This window comes from Dipodomys merriami, unplaced genomic scaffold (genome assembly GCF_024711535.1).
Source record: "Dipodomys merriami isolate MVZ:Mamm:240054 unplaced genomic scaffold, mDipMer1.0.p SCAF_1, whole genome shotgun sequence".
NCBI lineage: Eukaryota > Metazoa > Chordata > Mammalia > Rodentia > Heteromyidae > Dipodomys > Dipodomys merriami.
In genome coordinates this window covers 78,854,880-78,874,318 of record NW_027202270.1, presented here as the reverse complement: position 1 = coordinate 78,874,318, position 19,439 = coordinate 78,854,880, and the positions used below count along the sequence as shown (strand labels likewise).

The following is a 19,439-nucleotide window of genomic DNA, read 5'->3' as shown; positions in this document are numbered from 1 at the left end:
TCTCTTCCAAGCTTTTGTATAGACAGATGAGTAGCAGCCATTTGGTTTAATACAAAATTATTGTCAGAACTACATTATAATTTGCCTCCTACAAATATCCAGATGCCACTAAATTAGGCCCAAGGTCAACATGGTGAAGCACACTACCCCACAGCTGATTGTTTTATTTCTATTAGCGATGACCAATGGCCAGATGTTTGTTTGTAGTAAACTGCTGGCCTTCAATTTCAGCAAATGGATGGAATGAAACTTGTCTCCGAATGACAGGCCAGAGGGCAATCAGAATAGTTCTCATGGATGAAGTCAGTTTCCAGCTGCTCCATGGGATCCTACTTTCTGTTCTAGGAAAGTTTTCTGCCAGTTTGTTAGAACAGTGTTCTCTTTCCCTGTTCACAGTGGCACTTACATTAGAGGGTTTGGGATTAGGTAGGCCAGACCCTCAAGTTTGGACACTGCTCCAACAAGAATCATCCCATCCTTGCAAGACAATTTAGGATGATAGAACTTTATTTTTAAATATGTTCTTAGCTGTTAATTCTACAACATAGATGGGCATCTAAACCTTATGATGCTGGTGAACATTTGGAGAGCAAAAAATAATATTTTATAGGAAGACTTAAGTTTTATTTTTTGCTAGCTAAATTGTTGTTTATAATTGCAAAATTTATATTTCAAAAGCCATTAAAAACTTTCAAACCCTAGGATCAAAGGCGTTTCTTATAAAAATTATAGAATTGTAACCTATGAACATTGTATTTTTTCATAGACCTGGGTAAAAATGGTTGAACACTGAGCCTTGAGATTTAGATAGCTCCACTGTGGCCCTGTGGCAGCCACTTCATTCTACACAAGGAGTGATCAATCCTCAAGAGGATATACCCACTAAGAATCTGTGCCTATGCCCGACAGGGTGGTATGTGTCTAGAATGTTGCCCTTAGGATGTTAAGGCGACAAGATCACAAGTTCTTAGCCAAATTGGAGTGCATTCAAGAGCCTATCTTTAAAAAAAAAACATAAAAAAGAACAATATTTAGAGCTCAATCTTATGATGTACTGGCTTTATGTACCTATAGCCAAAATAAACGTAGAGGCCCAGCATAGAGGGAGTTTGAACAGGATATGGATCAGAAATATAGGGTGTCCCCTCATGTGTACCTTAAGGTTAAGAAAGATAAAACAGTGTTAAGAGTTGGAAAAGAAAGAAACCAGATAAAGAACTGAGCTACATGGTAAGTGTTAACAGATTATTCCTCTGCCATCATGAGTCAACCCAAACTCCAAGGAGTCAGTGAACTGTCAACTATTTTGGCCTTCATGATATGATAAAAGTATACTCATCAAGGAAAAGGAGAACATATTTATGTGGCAGTGTGCTTTCTTGATTTATGACATTCTCATATATAGAGATATGCGAAATATGGGCTGCTAACTTATATGCTGTGGCCTGTAAGTTAATCTTACCAATTGAAAACAGTCATTTTACTATGTTCTATATGATAATTAATAATTCACAAAATCACATATTCTGAGGAATTTTGTATTCTTTTGATTTTTTTGGTAAAATATTCCAAATATGGAGAGGTTGCAGTACAGGACTTTAATATGTTTATAACCTGATTTAATTACAACTAATTCATGATCAATGATGTTTCATCTTTAACCCTAATTACATTATCCAGATTTAAAGCAAACAATTAAATTGTATCTAAATTTTAGCCATATTTATGTCACCATGCATATGCAGTAGTTAAGCATTCTAAAAAACAACAACTATATATTAACAAACACACCAACATATATAAGAACAAGACTATCTCACACATTTGAGAACTATACAAATCATCCACCCAGTTTATAAATTCTATTTGTCTCATATAACTTTCATTCTTCAGACAATTCAAAGCAGGATACCAATAAAATCCACATATAGTAAAATCTACCTGGGACTCTTCTTCACCTAAAAGGTTTTCTTTATACTCTTTTTTTTTATGTCCTTCCAGATTTTTTGTAGAGACCTGAAGGAACCATTTTGTTTGTCCTTCAGAAATTTCCACAGTTTAGATTTGGCAAATTCTGTTTTCATAATGTTTTGTGCAAACTGATCATTATATGAACACATTAGATTCGGGTTCATGTTTTTGGCAAGACAACTTCATAGGTTGTACGCATTTCCATCTACAGGCATAATATGATATGCCTCTCTGTGTTATATAAGTCATTTATGATGACAGATTAGCTACACTTTAAAAAATTTTTTTACTTGAATATTTTTATTATTGTTCAGTAGTTGTCATTGTATTTCTAATATGGAATTAAAACTGTGTGTTAATATATTGATCTTTTAAAAATTTTCTGTGAAGTATTATATTGAGTTTCAAAAATAATGAGTATCTCCCATTGTTTATTACTTTGGGTAGAAAGCCAACTTGTTATAAACGTTTTGCTAGAATAGTTTTGTATCATTAACACTTTTTGGGTTCCAGGGATTTTATATCACTATGAACGAAAGGATTTTAACTTGTTTTACTATACTGCTTTCAGTATTCTTACAAATGCATAATTTGGGTAATTTCAGAATATATTTTCAGAAGATATTTTAAATTGTATCTTGAGTACTTTTAACTCTGGATAATGATACAACACATCTCCAAATATGTCTACTATTTGGAGTTGGATATTACATTAGCAGTATATTAAATGTATATGAATTTCTAAGGTCAAATCCTCAGAACAAGATTTATTCAGAACAATCTAGCTTCTATTTCTTGTTTACTTTGTTGTTTGAAACACATCTGTTATCTTTGTGTATGTGCTTCCTTCTTACATGAATTTTAATACCATATGTATAGAATGCATATTATATATACAATACATAAAGAAAATATTGTTAAAATCTTATATAGATAATAATATATAGATTTAACACAGTATATATAGGATATTTATGTACAGTACCATATAGATATAGTAAAAAATTAAAAATATATTATAGAATTTATATTACAGACAATAGCTTTCATATATATTATAGACACTATAAAACCTATAGAGAATAGAGAATATATAGTATACATAGTCTACAGTTTTATATGTGTGTGTGTGTGTGTGTGTGTGTGTGTGTGTGTGTGTGTGTGTGTTTAATTGGTTATGGGGCTTGAACTCTGGGCCTGGGTGCTGTACTATTTAAATAGTTATATTTATTAAGTAGTTATAGAAATACATATTTTATAGAAAAATATATACCAGTGACTTTCTCAATTTGAAACTATTTTTTTCCTTATAAAATTTTAATGAATTTATTCTATATGAATATAAAAATAAGGAGAAAATGTTGATTGAAATCTTTAAAAGAAGAAACAGAATTGAAATATATTTTGAAAAGTAGTGTAGTATAGAAAGGATAAAGTGCATAAATTGGTAGTATTCACTTCAAATGTAACTAAAGATCAGTTATTCAACTTTGAGTTCATCAGTAAAGTAAATCTCTAAAAAGCCATACTGATATTTCAGCTTATGTTTTCAAAATGTGAAATATGTATGTAAAACAATTTTGTTTCTTATGCAAAATGAAAGAATTTCTGGATCACTTATAATAATTAATATCTACCTACAGATTCCCAGAGACATTATAGTATAAATAATTATGTACTAATAATGAAGTTTCCAAAAATAAGGTTTGCACTGAAGGAAACACTGAATTTTTGAAGCTTAACACAATTTTTTAAATTATCTTTAGGTATGTAAATGCAATAATTTTTATAGTATGCACCAAGATGTGAATGTATCTTAATGCACAGGTAGATCTGAGTTGAATTCTGATTGGACTGATTTAGTCATTGATTTAGTAAAAGTTGAGGTTTAAGCTTCCTCAGTGCAGTCTTCTTTCCTATATGTGTGTGTATGTGTGTATATACACCGTATGCTACAGTGTATATATATATATATATATATATATAATACTATATACTGCATATTATAGTATATATATTATACTATATATGTATATATGTATACTACTCTAAAGGTGATATACAAAGGGGTTACAGTTACATATGTCAGGTAATGAGTACGTTTCTTTTTGAACAGTGTCTTCTCTCCCCTGCTTTCTCCCAGTTTTCCTCCTGATCCCTGCACCCACAAGTTGTATAGTTAATTTTCAACATAATGTCTAGTAAGTATCACTGCTGCATTTGTTCATCCTTTGTCCCACCATTTTTGTGCTCCTTCTCCCACTCACCAATGCCGAAAAACTTACACATAAGACAAAAGGTAAAGAATTAAAAAATTAAAGAATTAAAAAACAGTGACAAAGGAGGAAACAAACAAAAAACAAAATGCAAAATAACGAAATACCTCTTGTTTCCATTTCTTGGAGTTCATTTCAATAAGCATTGTTTTATTTTTATTTTTTAAAATTTATATTTTATTGTAAAGATACTGTATAGATTGGTTATACAGTTATATGAGGAAGGTCATGAATACATTTCCTATTGAGCATTGTTACCTGCTCTGAGAAAGATTTTACTACTATGTATGTACTGCAATAAGGACTAATATCTTCCACCAGATCTTCCATTCAAAATCTGAACTGGAATAAGTAATTCATTTGTACTATACTGCATGGATCACACATGCATTGTTTTATATGATCATATGAACATAGCCTTTGTGATCCTCTCCTGAGAATATCCTCCTCCCTGTGTGAATGTTTAGAGTCCTGTATAATTTATAATGTCTAAGTATAATTTTGTCTTTTACCATCCCACGTGTTTACTTGTAGATTTATAGGCACATTCTAGTCACAACAAAATAGGGAAAGCATGAAACCTGTTTCTTTGGGTCTGGATTGCTTCACTTAATATAGCCAAGATATGGAATCAACCCAGATGCTCTTCAGAGATGATGAATCAAGAAAATGTAGTACACACACACAGTGGAATTCTGTGCTTCCATCAAAAAGAATGATATTATATTCCCAAAGAAATGGAAAGACTTGGAAAAAATTAGATTATATCTATATATCTATTTCTGTAGTCTGTCTATATAATTACATCTTTAAGTGCATTCACACTTTGTGGAAGACAAAAAATTTTGACCTGAAGAAGGCTGTTTCCCCATCTGTAAAGGATAGACCCTAAGAAGATCTTCCAAGGAGGACTGATATCAGAATTAAGTAACATGTAGTATTGTAGTTCTTCCCAGGAGGAAGAGAAACTAATATGTTTCACCTCACTGCTATATACCTTTTACCTACAACATAAGCAATTCAGCAGGTGGTAAAATTTCCTTAAGTGATAATAAAAATAAATGAGGTAATACTGTCAATCTTCCCAATCTTATATTTAAAGGCCATTGTGAAGTTTCAAGTTGCTACTTTTCACATTTCAAAGTTTTCTTTACATGCATTTAGCTGAGCCCTTCTCCTTCTCAGATTTTACCAAATGATGGATTTTTTTTCTACCATCATTCTAATCTTTCAGATTCCAGCCTTTCCTGAACTAAGCTTCAGATATATTGAGGGAGTAAAAAATATTCAACTACTCCATCCTTAAATTCCTCTCCGCAGGAAAGATGCTGAGAAAGCCGGAGCCTAAAGAATCTAGAAGGCATTCATATCTGTTAGAAAGAGCTGTAGGATATTTCCTGATAATGTATCATAAACCTTGGTGATTGTTTATGAGAAAGCCATAGGCTTGTAAATATTCAATGAGTCTTGCATATTGGAAGTAACACTAAATATATTACTACTTCACTGGGTACTCTTTTGACAACAATATGAATTTCTGATGGAATAGAAATCAATTGTTAAAGTGTTTCTGATATCAGAGGTGACCACTGGGCTTCAAAAACTAGTCTAGAGTAAGACTGAGTTGCATGATTGAAAATTCATAGGCAAGGGGCTTTCTTATACTGCTCAAGCTGCAGATGTATCCTTTGCTCATATAAGGGCAACACGCATTGACATACTCATGTCTTGAGGCTTGACTTTGTATCTGCTTACCTGACTTGAAGCATCTGTTCTTCCCTGCTCCATCCATTTCAGCCCTTCCCATGTGCATCTGCTTCATTACTCACCACAAATGTATTCCTTTTGGCTGCAGATTTTTTCTTCGATCGTTTTATTCTTCCCTGACTCATAGCAAATACTTGATTTTCATCTAATCATATTTCCCTTCCATGTGTGATATTTTGTAAACATCAGATCCTTGGGTATTTGGCAGGGGGTGGGTGGGAGTCGATCATGAGGCTTGAACTCTGGGCCTGCGCATTCTCCCTCAGCTCTTTTGCTCAAGGCTAGTAGTGCTCTACCACTTTGAGCCACAGAGCCACTTCCGGTTTTCTCACGGTTAATTGGAGGTAAGAGTCACGTGGCGGTTCCTGCCTGGGCTGGCTTTTAACCATGATCCTCAGATCTCAACCTCCTGAGTAGCTAGGATTATAGACAGATGTGAGCCATTGGTGCCTGGCTGGTCCTTAGGTTATTTGTAACATGACAGGTTGCTTGATAAGAAATGTACTCATTACCTTGCTCATGTAATTGTAACCCCTCTGTATGGTATTTTCACAATAAAAAACATTTTAAAAAAAGAATCATCTTGCCAAAAACAGAGCCAAATTAATTTTCTTAAATGGTCATACTTTCAGTGGTGCTTACCTAAAAGACACTGTCTCTCTTTGGCAGAGACGTTTGAACTCAGGACCCCATACTTGCCAGTCAATCACTCTGTCATTGGAACATCACCCCTAGCCCTTTATTGTTTTAGTTATTTTTTGGGTAGGAGTTCCTATATTTTCCTGATCCTTGGTCCTCCTATCTATGCCTCCTCTTTATCTGATATTATAGAGGCATATCACTATGCCTGGTCTATTGATTGAGATGGGTTCTCACTATTTAGCCTCCAACAGCAATTCTCCCAATCTCCAAAATCCCATTAGCTGGAATTATCAGTGTGATACCTTGGACTTAGCCTAAAAACTCTTAATGCGATAATACTATCTAATTAGTAAAAATAGACTTCTTTAATTGCTATAGGGATTAGGTGGGAGAAAAAAATTCATATTTCTAATCTTGAGAAAATGTATTCTGTCACTTGATACTACAATACTTGACAGATCAGAAGAAACATGAAATGAATCCAGAAAAACAATTTAATGAAAACTACAACACATTTCTTCTGTCACAACCCCATAGCTTCAGCATGGCTAATTCTGTATTCTCAGCAAACATCCTTAAAAGCTTGAGGCTGTTTGTTAGCAACAGATGTAGACATTTATAAACAAGGACCATCTTAACTAAATTATTTTTCACAAATTAAACAAAGGATCTCTAAGAACAGTTCTGAGTATTTACGCTCAGCACTCAGGGATATCTTCTGCATGAATGTCACCCATTCGATTCACTGATTATGCATGTGAAAGGTAGTACTGATAACAATAATCCTCACTCCTGGGACTGATGCCTGTGAACCTGCCCCATATGCAGCCAGGGACCTGGCAGAAAAATTATATGAGGGTCATAAAACTCTCTCTGAAAGTAAACTCTGCCCTATGGGAAGTAAACTTTCAATGCACCAAATTCCACTTAGTGCCCTGAAGAAAGGAATTCTACAAAGAGTACTCAGAAACAGGCAGCTCATCTTTTATAGGGGAGCACTCTATCATAGAAGTCTGGGAAATCATGTCTTTATTCTTCTAGGACATCACGGTTTATAACTCTAAGAATGATGACTATTATCACACTTTTAAAGACCCTCAGAAATGGCATTCCTACAACTTCCCTTGGAAGCAAATTTCTATCATTCTTCTCTGTGTTTAACTTAAATCTTTGATAGTACAATTCTTTCTGCAACTCTGATTCTTATTTATTCACTCATTCATTCATTCACTCATTCTTATTTTCATTTATCCATCTATTCCTCAATCAACAGATAATTACTGAGCATTTACTCACTGACAGCAATTTTCAAGTTGTACTAGTTTCTGTCATGTGAATAGAAAACAGCTATTAACTCTTTATTTAGATAAATCATAGGAAAAACATATAGAAACAGATGACAATTTGTAGAATGTATAAAGGCCAAAGAATATGTTGAATAGCCCCAGGAATAATTAATAAAAGTTAGACTATGAGAAATTTTACAAGTCAACTTTTCTATGTTCTTCAATAGGTAAGTAAATCTGAAATGAAGAAGGAATGGAGGCAATCTATAATAAATTCTTTTAACAAATTTGCAAAATTAAACTACAGCATCCAGTTATACACATTAAATAATAAATTACTAAAAAGATAGGGACTTTATTGCTATAAAATCAAGATAATAATTACTCTTTGGGAGAAAGCTGAGACTAGAATTTTTTTTTTTTTTTGGTCAGTCGTGGAGCCTGAACTCTGGGCCTGGGTGCTGTCCCTCAGTTCTTTAGCTCAAGGCTAGCACTCTGCCACTTGATTCACAGTGCCTCTTCCAAAAGCTGATATTAGAAAGCAATATGTAGAGACAAGTCTGAGTAGCTAGTACTTTATTGATGAAGTGCTGGTTGCAAGGGTGTTTGCCCTATATAAATTCAATTGGCCAACTATTTTCATTGTGTGGTTTTCAATAGGATTTCTTCTTTTTAAGAAGAATTTATTGCTATAAACAACTAGAATTATCTGTGTCTAAGGGGAAATACAAAATGGCATAGCACTTTAGAAAATACCTTAGTATTTTCTTGTAAAGTGAAATAAATATTAATTATATGGCCCTAGAGTAGTGATAGAAAAACACCCTATAAGACTTGGACATAAATACTTATACCAATTTAAACCATTCTCATCCCAAACTACAGAAACCCCAAATGTCCATCAGCAGGTGAATGGATAAACATACAACAGTATATTTTCACAGTCAATCTGCAGTAAAGAAAATAAATCCACAGACAGATGCAACAGTATGCTCATCTCCAAAGACTATGCACAGTGCAAGAAGTCAGGTGTTAGAAGTACTTTATAACTACATTTACAAGTCTCTGGAAAAGGCAAAGCTACAAGGAGAGAAATCAATAAATAGTTGCCAAGGACTTGGGATACAGTGAAGGATGTCACCATTCCTATGTGAAAATATTCTATATTTTTATTGCAATGGTGATTATATATAGGTATATGCTTGTCAAAACTTATCAAGCTTTTAAAAACCTGACCAGAAAATAAATCTTATACTACTAAGAGTAGGAATAAATTTAGTTTGGAGTTATAGTAAGGTTCTATATACTTATTTTCTATAGAATGTATTGGAGGTGGAGACAGTAACAAATTAGAAGTTTTAATAGGTCATTGAAAAAATTGTGGACTAGGGACTAAATCACTGTTATTTTTATGGCTACCATTTTAGAGAAATTGTTTAGAAGTGAAAAATATTATGGGTATCATAAAATCCTCTCTGCAGAGTGTTGTTCTCAAACTTGCTCAAATAAATCATAAAGTTGACAAAATCAGAACCAAGGGCAACATTGAGTATATTCACTACAAAATATCTTCACTTCCTTTTGTCAGTCAAATTCCTCAGCATTTAACTTAGGCTGTCCCCAAAATAATTTTTTCATCCAGACACGGCAGCTTTCTATTTTCTACTTCTCACAAAGACAAGTACTAAAACAGACAGTTTAAATATATCCCCAGGGACCTACACTGATTCCTTCCCACTCCCACTTCTCAAAATGAAAACCTGTTGCTAGTCATGTCAAGGGTCTAGTTATCAGTGTAATAAATAATTCCTAAGATAAGTAAATGTATGTCATTTCCAATGTACTGTCTTCTAAAGAGCATAAAAGCATGATAATACTAGACTCCATTTTTACAAATGAGCATAGTGAAACCAAGAAGGGTCAAATTATTTCAACAGAGTTATTAATCTAGTTACAAGTATGCTTGTACTACTGAGCTTCAATTAGACAGAAGAGTGCTCTTTGAAAAGCAAGCAATACTGTTTGACAATATTGTATTTCTTCCCAGGAATGAGTGAAGGGCAATGGAACTTCCATATTGTCTATTCAATAAATCTTAAGAATTTAAGAGAAAAACATCAATGCTTCTCAGGCAAAAGACAGTAACGCAAAGCAATAAAATATTATTCAACATTCAGAAAGCTTGTGGTCACCAAAGGGAACTGAAAATAACTTTCGCTTCTGATGTCTCTGGGGCTGGTTTCTTCTACTTCTACTTTCTTCAAATGATATATCATATACTCAATGATTAAGAAAAACACTGCTGACATGAAAATATGACATTGTTGTTTTAGCCAGACATCTTACACAATGCCATTTACAATATTTTCTTCCATCTGTTTGAAATGGAAAGAAACATGTCCTTTAACAAAGTTGCTTTGCCATTTTAAATTTCAGGTAGATTTACACAGAATTGGACATAAGGGTCCAATTTTTGTGAATAGTCTTAAAAGTACTGCTGACAGTGTGAAAACAGCAACTTCAGATCAATAGAAAATTGTCTTCTACATTCATTGGGAAGAACAAGGCACTCAAAAGAGCCTGTTTCCAGGATGAGTTAAACCAGACGAGATGGAAACAAATGCAGAAGAGAAACAGAAGAGCTGTTGATTGTCTGAAGATCAATTGATAGCTTGTTTTCATCTTGTTATGTTTTACCCATTCCAATGGTGCAGAGAAAATGTTCTTTAATTACCAAACATATATTCAGGAAGAAGAGAGTAGAACATTTAAGAACATATTATCATTTTCCACACACACTCTGTGCCAGGTGCCTACAGCTTCCAAATGGGCAACAAAAAAAAAACGAACCCTAGGATTCTATGAAGTGACTTCTGAGAGCTGATAATGTGAACAGCAATGAGTGATGAGAAAAACCATCTCCATTTACATCACCTTGAAGTTCAGCATACAACAGACTGCAATAAAGGCCCAGCAATCAACTGTGATAGAAGAATCCCCATTACACTAAGCAAGTAAATGGCTTCAAGGCAGCAGATAAGAGTGCTGGGAGGTCACAGTAGGTGCAGAGAAATCCTTGATGTAGAGAATAGAATCTTGGATTGCATTTGGATGATTTCTAACAACCATAGCTAATTACAATTGATAACACTAACTGTTCCCCATTTCAAGGCTTCAGAGAAACACTGATCCTTGATGACCAGTTTGCTGACTAGAGATGGTTTATAAAATAATGTCTGCCAGGTGGTGAATCTGCTAGATCAATTGTAATTGAAAGCGTAAAACATACTGTAGCATAAAACTATTACACATTAAAATGTATAGTACTATTATCACTATATGATCATTAATTTTATTTGACTATTCATGTCCAAGCATAATAACCTATTAACAAATATCAAGTCTGGCCCGCTGAACCTGGAAAAAATTCCTGTATAGCATATAATACTGTTTGTTCATAAATATGGGTAGAGCCTTTTTATCTGGTTTCTAAATTGTTTAACTTGGCTCTTATAGTGTATACAATAAAAGTGAATATTTTGTGATAACAGCAGCTCACAGAATTGACTAGATTACTTCCACGATTTCCAATCAAATACATGTTCAAATCATATATGGTTTGTATGAAATCAGTACTCTGTAGTGTTAGTTGCTTGTTGTCTGTGTGTGTGCATGTGCGTGTGCACACATGTGCAATTGCACATGTGTGCCAGTCCTGGGGCTTGAACTCAGTACTTAGGCACTGTCCCTGAGGGATTTTTCCCTTTTGCTAACAGCTAGCACCCTACCACTTGAGCCATAGCTCCAATTTTGGCTTTGGGAGTTAATTAGGATTACAGACACAGGCCACTGGTGCCATGCCACACATCTTTTTAAAAATCGTTTCTACAACTAAATATACCCAGCTCAGCTTGGGGATAATGTTGTGGAAATACCCCTTTGCTGAGGCTCAAACACTTTTTTAAACTGAAGTGGAAAATGAGGATAGAGGTTAACCTCTAATTATAACAGAAAGCAGTAACCCAGCCTCAGTCTTTGCCTCTAAGCCTGGTGGACCTGGACACTTACAAGCTGAACAAGAAGTTATAGAGAAAAAGAGGACACCATCATAAAGTATTTACAGGCACATATCCCATCAGATAGTGGGGTTAAAAATACATCATCGCATCTGAAAAGCAACTCACATTTGTAGCATGGAATACTAAGACAAACAAAATGCAGTTTGAATGATTAGCATCATTCCCTCATTGAAGAGTTCCCTTAACTGTGGGGCTCAGCTTAATTTGCAGCCCCTGGATACATATCCTTTTTCTTTATGTTTTCCAAACTTTAGACCTTGATCAAAGGCCAAAGGGAAGAAAGGATTTAAGTCTGAAAGTTTTGTGGTGATGTAAATAACACAGTATTAAAAAAAACTCATTTTAATGAAAAAGAAATCAAACATTCCACTCATGTAACAATTAAAAATGTACAAAAAATGGATTTTCAGCATACAAGTTGTCCTAGTAATTAACACAGATAATCACAAACGGTCGCCCTTGCCTGCTGCCTCCAAACCATGAAACCCAGCATCCAACTCAGCTGAACCTGCATAAACCCAAGCTCCGAATTACTCCTCCTGAAACCATTTGCTGACATTCTACATCCCACATACTTCTAAGTAACTCAGATTCTATGTTCACTATTTATTTCCCTTTCTACTACCCCACTTCCTCCCTGAAGTTGAGACCTAGGAGCAATATTTAAAAGCTCTTCTGTCTGTACTGCCATTACAAATACCAAGAAACACTTTACCCAATCCAGCTCAGACCTTCCTATCTTATCATTCTTTGTCATTAATGCTATATGCACTCATGAATTTGCAGTGCAATGATTAACTCAAGAACTCAGACACTAGAGTAACTATTGCTTTATTTGTGCCTTTACATATGGACTTTCTTTTTTTGGGGGTAGGGGTCCAGTCGTGGGGCCTGAACTCTGGGCCTGGGCACTGTCCCTCAGCTCTTCAGCTCAAGGCTAGCGCTCTACCACTTGAGCCACAGTGCACTTCCAGCTTTTTTTTTTTTTTGCTTATGTGGTGCATCAAACCCAGGGCCTTATACATGCAAGGCAATCACTCTATCACTGAACCACCTTCCCAGCCCCTACATATGGACTTTCTATTCCTAATTTTGTGTATTATGAAACTCAGATACTAGTTAACCTCTCAAACTTAAAGAGTCATAGTGGAAGCAGTCAAACTAATTAGAATTGATCCTTGGGCCACTATTATATACTTTAATGTCCTTTATGAGGAGATCTTTGTATAACTTTTTAATCAGAGATGATTTTCCTCTAAGAGGAGTGGCGTCTGACTGTGAGATAAAAATTGCCTATCTCCTGTATTTTTCTTTTAAAGCTGCCAGGAATCTAAGAGCTAAATTAAATATTCATTCTCAGAAAACATATAAAGCTGTGACTAAAATTATTTGTCAAATTCTCTTATGGTGGACTTTATTTTCTGTTTTGATTTGGTCTACCTGATTATTAGTTTACCTTTTATTATAAGCTATATTGTATTCTTTTAAAAAATTGGTTACTAATGTAATTTTTTTAAAAAACTATCCACACTCCATGAATTAAGTAATTCCATTTGCCAGGTATTAGAACATAAAAATGAACTAATTAATCCAGAATTAAAAGGATCAACATAAAAGTTTTTTTAATTTAATATAATCGTTTGGATTATATAAATCATTTATATGACTATTTGAATCTCTACCATGTCCAAGGTTGATGAATTATATGCATATTCTGTATTACTGAGAATTTTACAAAGACTAAATTAACAGGTTGTTTAAATAAGAATTACTAAAATGTATGTTTAAAACTGAGGTTTAACTGTGAAAGGCCATGGGACTTTCTCAAATTATCGTGTAATTATCTGCTATCTATGCTCTCTCCTATCTTTTGCTGATTTACATTAGTTACCCTGCTATAACTGCACTTGAACTTCAGAGTTCCAACAAAGCTTTACATAAGAAAACTGATACTACTAGGAAAAATTCTCACAAAGCAGTATGCACAACCAACCACTATTTACTGTACATATAATAATTTTCTCTTTCAGCCTAAGATGTAAGTTTTGGCTTTTCTATAACATAAATCTCATTTGATTTACAGCAGATGACCCAGCATCATATAAAAATAATCTACTGTGTCACGTTTCTCAAATCATGGAAGTCAATAGCTTGAATATAAAGACATCTCAATTACATAGTACAAAGAGTGAGATCTGCCTCCTCCTTTCCTGTATCAACAAAATGACAAGGATTAATAAACAGTGCTTCTTTCAAAGTTCGACTGGAGGATGAATAAATTGAGAGCTCCCATCAATTGGAGTTGAAGAGATTTCAATTCTTCTGTAATTAAATATTAAAGATTTCAGAATCCTTTATTAAAAAATCTAGTTATGTCTTTTTTTGTGCTGCTCCTGGGGCTTGAACTCAGGACTTGGGCATAATCCCTGAACTTTTGTGCTGAAGTCTAAAGCTCTACCACTTGAGCCACAGCTCCATGACTTTTTTTTGTCGGTTGTAGGGCCTGAACTCTAGGCCTGGGTGCTGTCCTCAGCTCTTCAGCTCAAGGCTAGCACTCTACCACTTGAGCCACAGCACCACTTCTGCTTATGTGGTGCTGAGGAATTGAACCCAAGGCCTAATGCATGCGAGGCATGCCCTCTACCACTGAATCACTTTCCCAGCCCCATGACTGACTTTTTAAGTGGTTAATTGGAGAAAAGATTCTCACAAACTTTCCTGCCCTGGTTGGCTTCAAACCACGGTCCTCAGATCTCAGACTCCTGAGTAGCAAGGATTACAGATATGAGCCACCATCTAGCTGCCATATCTTTTTTTAAAGAATGGAACTCAATGATTCATTTTTTTAAAATACAAAACAGTCTTTTATTCTTAGATGTGAATATGCATTGCTTATGATATGAAAATATACCTGAAATTGCAGAAATGGAGCTAGATGCTAAAAAGAGGCTTGATTAAACGTTCCAAGTCCTTTTCATAACCATTAATTCATTTTAAAAAACCATATTGGTAAGAATTTATCAAATAATTACATTTGCATTCTCTATAGTAAAAGAGGGTTGAGATGACCAGGGGCTATTTTTCCTCCCTGAAATGGCTGTGTCAAACAGCAAAGACACACAGGCCACAAAGTCCCCACAGACTCAAAGACATACCTCTGAGGTAGAGAAAAGACCATCAGCTTCAATAAAGCCCCAGCCTGCTCTGGTGCAAACGTCAAGTTTCAGACAATCTGCCTCCATGGCTTAAACTACTGAGACTCAGCTTACCAAATGCAACAAAAGCTAGAACACAGAATTGCAGCCTAAGGAGTTACTGGTGCACGGTCACCCTGTGCATGCACCAGTGCATATAGTGAAGATCAGTACCTGGAGAATTGCCTCTGCAGACCCAGCATCTGGATTCGGTTGCGCTCAGACTCTAAGGTCACCTCCCGCAACCGCTTCTCACTTTGAAGACGCAAGTGCCTCTCCTCTTCCAGTTCATGTATCAGCTTTTCATGCTGTGAAAAGAACAAAGGGAATGACTTTTAACAAGGTTTTTATGAAAAAAATAATTAGTAACAAAGCATAGTAATTCAGTTAATAATTAGAGCACTATTACCCATTCAACATTATTTTATCACTTCAATCTCTGGCATATACTTTAAAGAGAACATCACTATTTCTACAGAAAAACCAAGAATTTCAAGTTAATTAGACCATGGGGCTGATGAGAATAAGGTTAAAGAATGAGCTTTAATTTTGTCCAGTCAGGTTCTCAGAGATAAAAATAGGCCAGACCGCCCACTGTTTTTATAATCTTAGAAAACTAGCTCATTGCATGAATGGGCAGCTGGGATTGAAAGGGACTGAATGATCCAGAAAAGATGGCTCCACACACACCTCAGATCTCCCGATAGTACCAGGTCAACTACGCTAATGTTGTCTTTGTTCTGTTTGTGTTTTGTTTTTGTTATTGCCTTTCATGAAAGCATTACATGCTGTTATGGTTATTACTGTAACTAACTGAAACACTCTGCATACAGAATGCATAATTTTATGATGAAAATCAAAGCTACAATGTCTGATTGTGAGGAGCCTACATTCCTATCATGAAAGAAGAGAATCAGACCCTTCTGTGTTGAAGTAATTCAAATGCTCTGATTATCTCAATGGCTTACTCAATATATATAGCATAATCACAGCTATATCACAGGTACAGTCACCGGTATAGTTTTCAGTCTCTAACTTCTGTGTAAAAAGTTATTCTGAAGATCATGAACAAATAATAAAGACTACAATCTAGATATGAATTATGACCCTTGAAAAATACTTACATATCAAACTGCACCTTTGGGTAAGTCTTAGTTCCTGATTAAAAGCCTCTCTGAAGTGAAAGCAAAGGGCTCTTCCAATCACAGCCATCAGCCATGCCCTTGAGAAGACTTCCCTTATCATTCCATCATTTTCTCCCTTCCCTTAGTTCTCACTTATTTACCTGTCCTTGAGCTGCTCACTTATTCTGGTCTTGTTTTTCTTGCACATTTATCAAAATCTTTAAGTGGATAAACAGTCAAGATTACAACTATATCTTATGTACACAAATTTTTATCATATTACCTAGTACACAGTGGTCCTAGAAATGTACATGCTTATTGAATCTGGATCTGGTCATTTGTAAAGACATAACTTAGCCAAATGCTATGAAAGATGGGAAATTTTGAGAAAACAGAATTTTTCTTTATTTCAAAAGTAAAAGGGGATGCTATATAAATTCATTCATTGTCATAGTGAAGAATCTCTAATACCTAATAAGGGAGAACCTTCACTCGCTATATAAATAATCCTTTCTGTTCAACTTGTTGATTCAAATACAGAAACCTACATACACAAACACATACAAAGAATATACACAAGTACACACACATATACACCTTATACATATATGCTACACCATAAAGAAAGTTATAGATTAAGACAACAAAACCAAAGGTGTTTGCAATATATTCCTTTCACATATCAGGTGTTTAGTTAACACATATACTTTCCCCATAACCTATATCAATTTTCCAAATAGAGAAGAAATGAGGTTTTTTTTAACACAAATTAAGGTATTTCATAAGACTAACAGTAGAAAATGTCAGCGGACTGGCTTGGTGTTTTATCCTGGGCATGTTAGTTTATCACTAAAGTAATTATAAATTCCCTCCTCCCCCAGACTTGCTTTGGAACTATTACAACAGGGAGCAGGCACTGCCTAATACTTCTACGAGCACTACTGTGTCTGCTCCTTGGACAACTTGGCTCATCCATGACCACCTCCTCCACTGAACGATAAAGAGAGGTCAGACACTTTCCCAGGCTTTTCTGTTCAAAGAGCTAGATCATAGGACATTTTTCAGAACTCAATTCCTTTTCATTTCCTCCTTACTCTGGTCATTTGGGCTGCAGTGCTTACCTTACGAGTATAAATTTGTCCCAATGCAACTGATAAATCAGGGAAAACTTTGAGCATGTCACACAGTTCACGTTTGCTTATGCTTGATTTCATTCATACGAAAAATTTGGTGAACACACACACACAAAACGTGTTTTGTTTTATTTTGTTTTGTTTTCTCAAGGCTAACTTTCTGCTATATGAGCCACAGCTCCACGTTCAGCATTTTTAGAATAAGAGCCTCAAGGGCTTTCCTGCCCTGGCTGGCTTCAAACCTTGGACCTCAGATTGCAGTCTCCTAAGTAGCTAGGATTATAGGTGTGCTAAAACGCACTTTTTGAAGAGACCTCAGTCTGCTGTGCATTTTAAGAGTCACAGTCCTTCACACCAGCCTATGCCATTCCCTGAAATTTCAGGCAGCCTGCCTTCCACCCTTTGCAGTATATCACAAGGAGCTGACACCAACTCCCACCAGAGAACTGCAGGTCTTTTTTTTTCAAGGTAAAATGTGAAATTTATAGCTGTATCTATCTATTTATTTATTTCCTAACCATTTAACACATGTGGAACTAACTTATCCACTATTTTTATTGTTTCTTATTTTTAAGTTGTCATTGGCCAATGCTTTTAGTATTCCATTTCTACTCTCCATCTCCCATTGAGCCCATCCATGCTTCCTATGTATGTTTTGGCAGAATGCAATGATTTTTAGAAACACATGTCATGTCATGCTAGGGAAGGGCAGACTGCACATCATGCAGTAGAAAAAGACATCAGCATCAAGAACAGAATTCCAAAGCACTTTCCCTGTCCAAGGACAAAAGTTGAGTCATAGACAAAAAAAGTAAGGAAAAAAAGTTGTTCTGTTCTACAAATAGAGCTTGTTCATAAATCATAGCTGTCCACAGCAACAATGTTTCACTGAGCTATACTGATTAATCCTTGAAAGAAGTATATTCCAGTTTCTTTGTAATCATTTTTAAATTCTTGTACTGATAAAGTTCTAACAGTTGTCTAGTCATTCAAGTATTAAAAGGCTATTTATATATACATGTTACCAGAAAGGAAAAAAAGTTGAATCCCATTGATTGTTGATTTGATTATTCCATAATTTAAGATTGATGCTGGGAAATAGCTATGTAACTACCAACATGGAGGCATTCACTTACTTAGACTATAAATAATCATTGAGCAACTACTAGCTACCCAACACTGGACTCACTCTGAGTAAACAATGAGCCAACTGTCCTGGTTATTGTCGTATCATGCTTACAGACTGAAGACAATTGCTAAAGGACTTGCTAGACTCATCCAAACAAGTGATAGCTAATTAGGGTCTCCTGAAAGATGGCAAGATGACAACAAGAGGAACAGATTTTACATGGTAGGCAAGATTCTCTGAGGAAGTAAATTCACATGGAGATCTCTCTGACAACTGAGTTTTTCTGGGGACCAGGACACCAGGCAAAGTGAACAGCAAGTAAAAATATCCTTTGTTTACAGGAAAATAAAATTAAACAAAGAAAAGAAAAAAAAGTCCTCTGTCATATGTTGCAAGCACAAAGAGAAAGTCACTGTGTCTACAGTCTGGTGAGCAAAGAGACAGGTGTCGAAGAGGATACAGCTTCAAGGAACAGAGGCTAGACCCTGGAGGATTATGAACATAGAAAATCAACATGTGCTTCTTTCCTAGGTCTAATTATAGTTGGTGACTCTCAGTACATCAGTTGGTGCTAATATTCATGAAGTTTAAAAACATTCAAGAACTTGAAAAGGAAGGGATTATAACCTCAATAAAATAGCAACTTTATTTTAAGGTTTAATCTTTTATGCAATAGAATCTTATGAAAATTAAGTAATGATTATTCTGATGACTAAACTGATAAAAAACTGAATTACCTTGAAAATTAAACACAGTACTACTCTATTAGTGAGCAAATCCACTCCTGGGTATTTATCTAAAAGATTAAAAACCAGGAAGTAGTAAAGCCAACCAGCAC

At 35.0% G+C, this 19,439-nt stretch overlaps 1 protein-coding gene across 8 annotated transcripts in view; it reads right to left on the bottom strand.

Annotated features, from left to right (window-relative positions):
* The window catches only part of Nckap5 (NCK associated protein 5), a 959,972-nt gene that overhangs the window by 441,642 nt on the left and 498,891 nt on the right, over positions 1-19,439 (bottom strand). For all 8 annotated transcript variants that reach the window (XM_070024260.1, XM_070024269.1, XM_070024275.1 and 5 more), the window contains one exon: positions 15,390-15,523. In XM_070024260.1, coding sequence (XP_069880361.1) covers positions 15,390-15,523 — 134 coding nt within the window. The remainder of the gene's footprint in view (positions 1-15,389; positions 15,524-19,439) is intronic.